The sequence below is a fragment of the Numida meleagris genome, unplaced genomic scaffold (assembly GCF_002078875.1).
Source record: "Numida meleagris isolate 19003 breed g44 Domestic line unplaced genomic scaffold, NumMel1.0 unplaced_Scaffold415, whole genome shotgun sequence".
NCBI lineage: Eukaryota > Metazoa > Chordata > Aves > Galliformes > Numididae > Numida > Numida meleagris.
This window is the reverse complement of record NW_018364634.1, coordinates 25,060-36,523: the sequence shown is the minus strand read 5'-3', so window position 1 is coordinate 36,523 and position 11,464 is coordinate 25,060. Positions and strand designations below refer to the sequence as shown.

General features: G+C 50.9%; 2 protein-coding genes across 7 annotated transcripts; both read right to left on the bottom strand.

Annotated features, from left to right (window-relative positions):
• LOC110391598 (T-cell surface glycoprotein CD8 alpha chain-like) lies at positions 1-10,655 on the bottom strand. Of its 5 annotated transcripts, XM_021383545.1 has the most exons (5): positions 9,899-10,627; positions 9,074-9,442; positions 8,373-8,471; positions 7,518-7,634; positions 6,065-6,317 (listed from the first exon to the last, which is right to left on the bottom strand). In XM_021383545.1, exons 1-5 carry the CDS (start codon positions 9,942-9,944, stop codon positions 6,235-6,237), a joined length of 714 nt encoding a protein of 237 aa, XP_021239220.1. In that variant the 5' UTR covers positions 9,945-10,627; the 3' UTR covers positions 6,065-6,234. The 5 variants fall into 5 exon arrangements, with proteins under 5 accessions (XP_021239216.1, XP_021239220.1, XP_021239215.1 ...); XM_021383541.1 differs by lacking the exons at positions 6,065-6,317; positions 8,373-8,471 and adding an exon at positions 1-108 and having other exon boundaries at positions 9,672-10,647; XM_021383540.1 differs by lacking the exon at positions 8,373-8,471 and having other exon boundaries at positions 9,672-10,627.
• Positions 1,113-4,546, bottom strand: LOC110391597 (T-cell surface glycoprotein CD8 alpha chain-like). 2 transcript variants are annotated; one of them, XM_021383539.1, is made up of 4 exons: positions 3,400-4,546; positions 2,575-2,943; positions 1,877-1,972; positions 1,113-1,789 (listed from the first exon to the last, which is right to left on the bottom strand). In XM_021383539.1, the coding sequence occupies exons 1-4, from the start codon at positions 3,443-3,445 to the stop codon at positions 1,653-1,655; spliced, it is 648 nt and encodes a 215-aa protein (XP_021239214.1). In that variant the 5' UTR covers positions 3,446-4,546; the 3' UTR covers positions 1,113-1,652. The 2 variants fall into 2 exon arrangements, with proteins under 2 accessions (XP_021239214.1, XP_021239213.1); XM_021383538.1 differs by lacking the exon at positions 3,400-4,546 and adding an exon at positions 3,173-3,392 and having other exon boundaries at positions 1,118-1,789.
• Positions 10,656-11,464: the final 809 nt, after the last annotated feature.

Below are 11,464 nucleotides of genomic sequence, written 5' to 3'. Positions count from 1 at the left end.
GCAGCTGTCTGTGTTGCTGCTGGTGTCAGTGCGGTGCTTGAGGAGGACGCCTGTGTGGCTTCTGCTGAGCAGCCACGCAGCACTGCTTGCTTACGCTGAGCTTGGTCCCTGCAAGAGATGGGCTTGTGTTAAGTGCATGTGACGTGTGGTTGTGTTTGTTTCAGCTCTGCAGACTCTTTTTCTGCTGTCTACATGGGAACATCTGATCTCATTAGGAAGGAAGAATCAAGAGTTTTATTGAAGATTTCTGAATTTAGTCTCAAATGACAATCTTTTGTTTCAAATGGAAGGAGGAAGAGAAAAGGCTGTGACTCAAAGATACCTGCTTCTGCCTTGAGGCAGAGTCCCTGAGAGGCCCTGTGCCTGCTCTGGTGGCTCTGAGCTGCCTTAGAGCAGTTCTACGTCCATCTCCCTGAACGATACCTGTCCCCATTGTGGCATCTCTATCAATACCTCAGGGTGCCTTCAGCTGATTGCAATGTTGAGGCAGGAATAACAGCAGAAAATCCAGGTGTGGTGCAACAATCTGTCTTTGTTCTGCCTGCTGCAGAAATTAATGCAGCCCATGGGTCTTGACTGGTAATTCAAAGCAGCACAAAAAGGCAAAAATAAATGGTTCAGTAAAATTTTGTGTTCTGGTACTTAGACAAGTTTTGGAATGGTAGAGCCAGTAGAGTTTGGTAGAGGAAGTTGTCTGTGCTTATAATTTCTTGTCTGACAGTGTAGAACGTGATAAATATTTCTGACTCTAAATCTGGAGATGAGAAAAATTTGGAAAAGGATTTTAAGAGCGGTCCTTCTGCATTCGCTATGTCCTGTATACGCAATGGCTGCATGATGGCAATAGGCAGAGAGCCCATTCCCCTGGAGGAGCGGGCTGTGCTCTTTGGTGTGAGGCTGCAGGAAGCTCTGCAGGGTGTGAGGGGGCGACTTACTTTGCCAGAGCGCGATGGTGATGGTTATGGCAGTGAGGAGCAGGAGGCAGGCGCAAGCCAGGTTAAACCACATGACTGTATCGCAGCGGTAGCTCAGCATCTTCTCGTTGCTTGTTCATGCAGGAATAAAAGGAGAGAGAGGAAAGAGGAAAGTCCCAGCTCCCAGCTGGTGTTACGGCCATTTGTGCCAGAGCCGTTGAGAGGTGCTGCAGCAAAGGGAGTTGTGTGGCTCTGAGTGATGTTGGGGGTAAGTGTAGGTGAGGAGTGGGCTTCCTTAGGGCACCGAGAGAGAGGTGGGGACCAGGCATGTCTGCAGGTGACATCCCCAGCCATGGGCTGCTGCTGTCGGCATTGTGCTGGGGAGCTGAGGGAGGACATGTAGCCAGCAGGCTTCTTGTATTCCCTGCTGAAGCTAAAACCAGTGTTATCTGAAAATGCAATCCCTTGTTTTGGTGTGACCCATCATTTGGCATGCTTGTGACTTCTAGATCACCGCAAGTGGGATGAAAGGTAGCTTGGATAATGGGATCATGGAATCATTTGGATTGGAAAAGCCCTTCAAGATCTCCAAAGCCAACCATCAGCCTGTCCTTCTCAGTCCCATTAATGTCCCACGTCCTTTAGTGCCTCACTCAGAGTAGTCAAATATCTCTGTGGATGGTCACTCCACCTCTTTCCTGGTCAGCCCGTTACAAAATGGAATTAGTTTTCCCCCCCTCATGGGCAGCTCTCTGATACAGATTCAAAGCCTTCCCCTCTCCCCACATCAGTCAGCACAGGCCTTAATTCAGGCTGTTGAGAGCAAAGCAGCAGTGCAGGCAGAGCCCCTGCCTCCCTGCAGGGAGCTGGGTTACCTGGATGCGGGCTGTGCCGGGAGATGTCCTTGCTGGTGAGCTGGCTGCTGTGGGTGGTGGCAGCGGGTGTGGTGGGTGNTGGGTTACCTGGATGCGGGCTGTGCCGGGAGATGTCCTTGCTGGTGAGCTGGCTGCTGTGGGTGGTGGCAGCGGGTGTGGTGGGTGCTGCTGTTGTTGTAGTGACTGGAATGAGAAATGGATGAATGCAGCAAAATAGAATAAAACCGCTGCCACCCCTCCGAGGAATCAGCCAGCGCAGGAGTATCTCTGTAGGGCCCATTTTGAAAGGTGATACGGTGAAACACTGCCCAACCATGCCAATAGAAGGCTCAGGGTTTCTAATTCCTTAGCAGCACAATCAGAGATCTTCCTTATTAGGAACAATGTTTTGAGGGACCTGGGGATCTTTTCTTTCTTCAGTCCAACTTGCACCTCACCTGGGAGTTTCTTTTTGAGGTGTTGTATGCATTAGTCAGGACATTCCGGATGAACATGAGTTGAGGAAGGAGAGGGTGGCTGCGGACATTGTTACTCTCGTCCCTTAGAGGCACTGATGGGATGGGGAGGTGCCGCTGGGCTGCGCGACCACCTCTGTGTTTGGGCAGGGCCGGTAGCGCGAGCAGAGCTGGTGGTCAGGGAGCCTGTATGAGGAGGAGCAGTGCGTGTGCAATGAAACGCGTTGTGCAAAGAAGCAGGGAGATGGGGAGTGTGGGCGATGGGATAGATAAAAAAAGGCACGGGCTGGGGTGGTGTGTGTAAGCTAGTTGGGTGAAGCTGTTACTGACCTGTGAAGTAGATGTGTTGTCCAGAGCTGAAGTGCAGCACCTGGTTGATGTTGGTGATGCAGAAATAGGTCCCCTGGTCCTGCTCAGTGAAGGACTTCACCACCAGCCGATAGGAGTTGCCTTGTTTTGACCCTTCAAATCTCGAAGATGTTCTCTCATTCCCCGGGAAGGTGGTCCGGGATAACGTGGAAGTGTAAACGATGAAGTGAACGATCCCATCCTTGTCCTGTCGGACCCAGGAGACACCACTGTCCCTGTCATAATGCAGGCACTCCATCTCCAGCCGCTGTCCCTCCTTGGGGTGCTTCATATTCCTGTTGAGGAACCTGGCCACCATGGAGTTCCTCTCTCCCTTGGCCCCAGTGCAGCCTGTGGGCAGAAGTTGGCCATGTCCCGTCACGTCCAGATCGGGAAGAGCTCCCGGGGCCTTTGGGCAGGGCTCTTCCCCGCCTGTGCGTGGCAGGCAGGCAGCCGGGCTGTGAAGGTGAATGTGGAGGGAGAGCCTTGCCGTTCAGCATACTTGGGTGCTGTGCTGGAGTCCCCCCTAACAAGTGCTCAGTGCCCCCTGTCTCCCCTTCCCCATCCCCTCCAGCAACACCTGTCTGAACAGGCTCTGTTCCTGCTGCGTATCGCGCTGCAGTGCCACCGCTTCCGCTTTCCTGCGCAGTCACTGAGCAGCCCTGAATTGCGTCCTTTGGGTTTGCCCTTGATTTCCCCTGGGTCCGTTTTGCCCAGTGTCTTGGCCGTGGTGCAAGGGGAATGCCTTCCCCCATTGTCCTCCTTGCTCCTGGCCAAGGTGCCCCGTGAGCCCGCTTCCATACTCACAGAGCGTGAGGCTGAGCAGGAGGAGCAGTGCAGGAGATGCGGCCATCGTCCTCGGGGCGGTGCAGCGCAGCGCGGGTGATCTTTGTCTCTTAACTTTTTAGGCAGCGTAACTGATAGGAGAGGATGTGATGTCATCAGGACCCATTCTGTGAAGATCCAGCGTTCAGAACTGAATGATTTCCGCAGAACTCCAGTACAGATCCAGAACTCAGGCTGTTTGTTGTTATAGTGTTGTTTTTAATGGATTTTGCAGCCATGAGTTCAGTTGAGATTCAGACTGGCTGCGCTCCTTCTTGAAATCAGATCAGCCATTGCAGTCTGCTGTCTCTCAGCCATTTGGGGCTCTCCCATCACATCCAGACCCGCACAAAATGGGGACAAGTGCCGTGATGTGGACTCTGGCCCCAGGCTGCATTTCTTGACAAAGATTCTGCCACCTTCACTTGCTTGTGCTTAAGTGGTCCAGTGTGGATGTCAAAGCATGCTGTGTTCTTACAGAGCACACAAGACATGGGGATGTTTACAGCACCTATTTCTTTGCAGTTTTGATTCCCAAGTCCATGCATTGCTGACACATAGCTGACTTCTCCAGCTCTGTTCTTCTTTGCAATTTTTCTGCAAATGCCGCTTTGTGCAAGGCTGGAGGTCCGTGATGTGAAACCCATCAAAAAAGCCCCCTTTCCCAGTGGCATGCTGATTTGTATCTTGTTTTCAAAGCAGAATTTTTGTGGTTTTATTCTGCAACCACAAGGTCCTACACCTTGCGAAATAGATGTGTCAACCTTCAGGGCCTCTGCTGCTGCCTCTAGGTGACCACTCACACGTTGGTAAGTGCTGGGCTTCCTGCAGCTTTGCACATAGAGTAAGGACCGTTTCCCTGGGCTGGTGTTATTTGTGTCTTGTGTTGTTATTTCCTGGCTTTATTGTAATTTGTGATGCGTTCTTGTATTCCTCTTTTGCAAATGAGCCCCCTGTTCCTGGATGCCAGAAAGCAGGCCCTGCTGCCTGATGGATGTGGTGTTGTGTGAGAAAATGAGCAAAAATTGTCTGGTTATCCCCAGGCTCATTTCAATGGGCCTGAAAGCATATTGGTGAGTAAGGAAGGAAAGCCGGTGTGAAGCCTTGTAGAATGGGGCAACTTAGGCTTACTTTGAGGTTTTAAGACTTGTGATGTCAGCATATAGTCGAGTAATTTTATTTTGAAATTGAAATAGAAAACGGACTTTGTTGATTAAATAACATGACAAGAATGTGTGTCTTGAAATCCCATCAAGCAAGTGTGAAGAAAGGACTGTTAGGCCTCTGTCCATCTCCCAGTGAGACACCTATGCTGCTTGTGTGGGCTCCTTCTGTTGTCAGTTTATTCTTCTCCATCTAAAGAGAATTCATGCTGCCTTTGCAATGGGATCAGGAGCTTTGGGGAGTGCCTGGCTTCACTGCCTGGTGGAGGAGCGTGGGTCAGGAGCTGAAGCTGTGGGCATGCCTTGTGGATGGATGGCTGAAGTTGTCCCATGTGTTGTGAGATGCTGAAGCGAGCTGCTTCTGCCTTGTACCAGCATTGTGACCAAAGTGGGAAAATTCCTGAGCTGTAGCTACAGACATTACTCCCACCTGAGCAGCTGTTCTGCATACACTAAGGTTTGTGAAGGTTAAATTGTGATCTTTGAGATCCTCTTATATAACGCCGTGCTGAGTCATCCCCTGCTGAGCAGCAATCATCATCAGCACTGATTAGTGCAACTGCGAGTGTTGGAAAAGAAGGATGAGCTTTGAGGAATGGAGGTTCTTCCTCCCCTTAAAAATGGAGGCAGCNCTATGCTGCTTGTGTGGGCTCCTTCTGTTGTCAGTTTATTCTTCTCCATCTAAAGAGAATTCATGCTGCCTTTGCAATGGGATCAGGAGCTTTGGGGAGTGCCTGGCTTCACTGCCTGGTGGAGGAGCGTGGGTCAGGAGCTGAAGCTGTGGGCATGCCTTGTGGATGGATGGCTGAAGTTGTCCCATGTGTTGTGAGATGCTGAAGCGAGCTGCTTCTGCCTTGTACCAGCATTGTGACCAAAGTGGGAAAATTCCTGAGCTGTAGCTACAGACATTACTCCCACCTGAGCAGCTGTTCTGCATACACTAAGGTTTGTGAAGGTTAAATTGTGATCTTTGAGATCCTCTTATATAACGCCGTGCTGAGTCATCCCCTGCTGAGCAGCAATCATCATCAGCACTGATTAGTGCAACTGCGAGTGTTGGAAAAGAAGGATGAGCTTTGAGGAATGGAGGTTCTTCCTCCCCTTAAAAATGGAGGCAGCGCGGTTTACTGAAAGTAAAGGTTGTGTTGAAATTGGTCTGTATTTAATTTATTTTCATGAAACAGTTAATCTATGAGTTATGGCTGTGCAGAGTGCAGACAAAATTATGCAGGGAAGAGAGAGTCTGACAGGTTTTGGAATGGGCTCAGGAGGATGTGAGTTAGAGATGAATAATCTTGGTGCTTTCTGAGAAGATTTCTTTTGGAAAGCTGGGAGGTATTTCCCGCTGTGGATCCCTGGTCTCACAGACAAATATAGTTCAATATAGTTGGAAGAGGGTTTCTTTATTTTTTGAAACATCAGTGGGGTTGGTTGTGGCATGTTCAGTCCCTGTGCCCCTATGAAAATTGTGAATGAACCCAAAGAACACACTGAGAGCGTTAAGCATTAGAAGTGTTTATTTGGGACGGCCTTGGAAATGAGAGGAAGGCTGGGGTATGAGAGCTGAGTTTTGGGTGTGATTGATGGGCAGACTCAGGAGGAGCAGGCAAATGGCCGCGCTGCATCAGGGCAGCTGTCTGTGTTGCTGCTGGTGTCAGTGCGGTGCTTGAGGAGGACGCCTGTGTGGCTTCTGCTGAGCAGCCACGCAGCACTGCTTGCTTACGGTGAGCTTGGTCCCTGCGAGAGACAATGGAGTGTGAGGCGTGGTTGCTTTTGATCATTCATCTCTTTTGTGCACTTCCAACATTTGATCTCCTTTGTAAGAAAGAAGTGAGATTTGACTGAAAGTTTCAGAATTGACTCTCAAATCACAAACTTTGTTTCAGTTGGAGGGGGGAAAAGAGAAATGCTGGCACTTTGCACTGACTGTTTTCTTGGGGGAAATTAAAGATTTCAGACATGAAATTGTTCCAAAGGCTTTTTCCTTCCCAGAAGTGTAGCCTCACTGCTTTCAGCGTAGCAGCCTCTGAATGTGTGTAATTAAGGAAGTAGTTTGGCTATAGCTCCAGCTGCTGCTGGAAGTCCTGGCATTTCTATCTGCAAAGCTCACAGTGAAGCACGCTTCTCCTGTTGTTCCACAGTGCTTTGGGTTCTGGTACTTCCAACACTGATATACAGATTTCAGGATGGTAGAGACAATGACGTCTGGTAGAATCAGGTTTCTGTGTTTTCAATTATTGTCTCACAGTGTAGTATGGGATAAATATTTTTCAAGCTAAATCTAGAGCTGAGGAAAGTCTGGAAAAGGATTTTAAGAGCGGTCCTTCTGCATTCCCTATGTCCTGGCTGTGTGATGGCAATAGGCAGAGAGCCCATTCCCCTGGAGGAGCGGGCTGTACTCTTTGGTGTGAGGCTGCAGGAAGCTCTGCAGGGTGTCAGTTTCTTGCGGAATCAGACTCAGTAACCTGAGTGAGATTACAAAGCAGGAACGTTTTCTTCAGCTCTGCGCATGTGCAGGGTGCAAGGGGATATTTCCTCCTAGCTTGCACATCAGTAAGCAAAAACACCACGCATTTAAAAGCCAAGCTTATACATATTCCGCATGTTTCCCGGGATCCATCTACATATTCATTATTCTCCGGGAATTCATTTGCATTCTCTGGGAATTCCTTTGCATAGTGCAAACCCTCCCCCTGGCACATGGGTTGTAGTTCCTCCTGGTGGTCATTGGATGAAGGCTTGACGTCTTCCTCGCCCTGTTCCATTCACCCCACTGCTGTTTTGCAGAGGCACTCCGGCTTCCGGCAGTTCCTGGTACTGGTCCATGCTGATAATGGAGTTTTGCCGAGTTCCTTTTCTTGTCTTGTACTTACCCTAGCCCCGTGCAATAGTTAACCCCTTAGACTGTCCGTTCTAACTCATCAGGGTGCGACTTACTTTGGCAGAGCGCGATGGTGATGGTTATGGCAGTGAGGAGCAGGAGGCAGGTGCCAGCCACTCGAACCCAGAGGAGAACTTCACAAATGGAATTCAGTGTGTTCTCGTTGCTTGTTCCTGCAGGAAGAAAGGAGAGAGAGGAGAAAGAGGAAAGGCCCAGCTCCCAGCTGGGGTTACGGCCAGCTGTGGCAGTGTAATTGGGAGGTCCTGCAGCAAAGGGAGCTGTGTGGCTTTGAGCAAGGCTGGTGGTAGGTGTAGGTGAGGAGAGGGCTTCGTTAGGGCACGGAGAGAGAGGTGGGGACCAGGCATATCTGCAGGTGACATGCCCAGCCGTGGGCTGCTGCTGTCCACATTGTGCTGGGGAGCTGAGGGAGGACATGTAGCCAGCAGGCTTCTTGTATTCCCTGCTGAAGCTAAAAGCAGTGTTATCTGAAAATGCAATCCCTAGTTTTGGTGTGACCCATCATTTGGCATGCTTGTAACTTCTGGGTCACCGCAAGTGGGATGAATGGTAGCTTGGATAATGGGATCATGTAATCAGTTTGTTTGGAAAAGCCCTTCAAGATCTCCAAGGCCAACCATCAGCCTGTCCTTCTCCGTCCCATTAATATCCCACGTCCTTTAGTGCCTCACTCAGAGAAGTCAAATATCTCTGTGGAAGGTCACTGCACCTCTTTCCTGGTCAGCCCATTACAAAATGGAGTTAGTTTCCCCCCCTTCATGGGCAGCTCTCTGATACAGATTCAAAGCCTTCCTCTCTCCCCACATCAGTCAGCACAGGCCTTAATTCAGGCTGTTGAGAGCAAAGCAGCAGTGCAGGCAGAGCCCCTGCCTCCCCGCAGGGAGCTGGGTTACCTGGATGCGGGCTGTGCCGGGAGATGTCCTTGCTGGTGAGCTGGCTGCTGTGGGTGGTGGCAGCGGGTGTGGTGGGTGCTGCTGTTGCAGCAGTAGTGACTGGAATGAGAAATGGATGAATGCAGCAAAATAGAATAAAACCGCTGCCACCCCTCCGAGGAATCAGCCAGCGCAGGAGTATCTCTGTAGGGCCCATTTTGAAAGGTGATACGGTGAAACACTGCCCAACCATGCCAATAGAAGGCTCAGGGTTTCTAATTCCTTAGCAGCACAATCAGAGATCTTCCTTATTAGGAACAATGTTTTGAGGGACCTGGGGATCTTTTCTTTCTTCAGTCCAACTTGCACCTCACCTGGGAGTTTCTTTTTGAGGTGTTGTATGCATTAGTCAGGACATTCCGGATGAACATGAGTTGAGGAAGGAGAGGGTGGCTGCGGACATTGTTACTCTCGTCCCTTAGAGGCACTGATGGGATGGGGAGGTGCCGCTGGGCTGCGCGACCACCTCTGTGTTTGGGCAGGGCCGGTAGCGCGAGCAGAGCTGGTGGTCAGGGAGCCTGTATGAGGAGGAGCAGTGCGTGTGCAATGAAACGCGTTGTGCAAAGAAGCAGGGAGATGGGGAGTGTGGGCGATGGGATAGATAAAAAAAGGCACGGGCTGGGGTGGTGTGTGTAAGCTAGTTGGGTGAAGCTGTTACTGACCTGTGAAGTAGATGTGTTGTCCAGAGCTGAAGTGCAGCACCTGGTTGATGTTGGTGATGCAGAAATAGGTCCCCTGGTCCTGCTCAGTGAAGGACTTCACCACCAGCCGATAGGAGTTGCCTTGTTTTGACCCTTCAAATCTCGAAGATGTTCTCTCATTCCCCGGGAAGGTGGTCCGGGATAACGTGGAAGTGTAAACGATGAAGTGAACGATCCCATCCTTGTCCTGTCGGACCCAGGAGACACCACTGTCCCTGTCATAATGCAGGCACTCCATCTCCAGCCGCTGTCCCTCCTTGGGGTGCTTCATATTCCTGTTGAGGAACCTGGCCACCATGGAGTTCCTCTCTCCCTTGGCCCCAGTGCAGCCTGTGGGCAGAAGTTGGCCATGTCCCGTCACGTCCAGATCGGGAAGAGCTCCCGGGGCCTTTGGGCAGGGCTCTTCCCCGCCTGTGCGTGGCAGGCAGGCAGCCGGGCTGTGAAGGTGAATGTGGAGGGAGAGCCTTGCCGTTCAGCATACTTGGGTGCTGTGCTGGAGTCCCCCCTAACAAGTGCTCAGTGCCCCCTGTCTCCCCTTCCCCATCCCCTCCAGCAACACCTGTCTGAACAGGCTCTGTTCCTGCTGCGTATCGCGCTGCAGTGCCACCGCTTCCGCTTTCCTGCGCAGTCACTGAGCAGCCCTGAACTGCGTCCTTTGGGTTTGCCCTTGATTTCCCCTGGGTCCGTTTTGCCCAGTGTCTTGGCCGTGGTGCAAGGGGAATGCCTTCCCCCATTGTCCTCCTTCCTCGTGGCCAAGGTGCCCCATGAGCCCGCTTCCATACTCACAGAGCGTGAGGCTGAGCAGGAGGAGCAGTGCAGGAGACGCGGCCATCGTCCTTGGGGCGGTGCAGCGCAGCGCGGGTGATCTTTGTCTCTTAACTTTTTAGGCGGCGTAACTGATAGGAGAGGATGTGATGTCATCAGGACCCTCTTCTGTGAAGATCCAGCGTTCAGAACAGAATGATTTCCAATGAACTCCAGTACAGATCCAGAACTCAGGCTGTTTGTTGTTATAGTGTTGTTTTTAATGGATTTTGCTGCTGTGTCTTCAGTTGAGATTCAGATCACAAATGCTCCTTCTTGAAATCAGATCAGCCATCGCAGTCTGCTGTCTCTCAGCCATTTGGGGCACTCTCATCACATCCAGACCTGCACAAAATGGGGACAACTCCCATGATGTGGACTCTGGCCCCAGGCTGCATTTCTTGAGAAAGATTCTGCCACCTTCACTTGCTCTTGCATAAGTGGTAAGTGTGGATGTCAAAACATGCTGTGTTCTTACAGAGCACACAAGACATGGGCTGTTTTACAGCACCCATTCCTATGCAATTTTGTTTCCCAAGTCCATGCATTGCTGACCTGTAGCTGACTTCTCCAGCTCTGTTCTTCTTTGCAATTGCTCTGCAAATGCCGCTTTGTGCAAGGCAGGAGATCCGTGAAGTGAAACCCATCAACAAAGCCCCCTGTCCCAGTGGCATGCTGATTTGTATCTTGTTTTCAAAGCAGAATTTTTGTGGTTTTATTTTGCAACCACAAGGTCTTACACCTTGCGAAATAGATGTGTCAATGTTCAGGGCCTTTGCTGCTGCCTCTAGGTGACCACTCACACGTTGGTAAGTGCTGGGCTTCCTGCAGCTTTGCACTTAGAGTGACGACTGTTTCCCTGGGCTGGTGTTGTTTTTGTCTTGTGTTGTTATTTCCTGGCTCTACTGTAATTTGTGATGCGTTGTTATATTCCTCTTTTGCAAAGAAGCCCCCTGTTCATCTGTTTGTGTCAGAAATAGTGTTGCTAGCAGGAGCGGGGAAGTAATTGTCCCTCTGTACTGAGGTCAGGTGAGGCCGCACCTCGAGGGCTATGTTCCGTTTTGGGCTCCTGTGGGTCTCAACGGCTGCTTATTAAGCAATAGCTGTTTGTTAGTGCTCGATGCCGCTATGCAAGTATAGCTATTGTGACTGCGTGTGTGACCGAACGGACCCGGAAGCTCCAAAATTTGGGAAAGTACCTGTGCAGTCAAAGAACTGACCAGAAGGAGGGCGGGCAGCCCATGACACAGAGCCTCGTGCATGGTGTGTGACCGAGGCTGCGATTGGACGCGGAGCCTCATGCGGAGTGCGTGACTGAGGCTGTGATTGGACAGAAGTTACGAAACCAGCGCGTGTTGTGGATGCGGTCTGTTGTACGGGTATAATACCGGGAGCGTCCCAGGGAATAAATGAGATCTGCTTCCACCGCATCGGTGACTGAGAGTCGTCGTCCAAGCGAGGACGGACAGCCCCGGGTCAGGAGGGTGGACAGCCGCAGGAGGGGATAGCAACAATTGGTGACCCCGATGTGATCTCGTCCACAGTTTG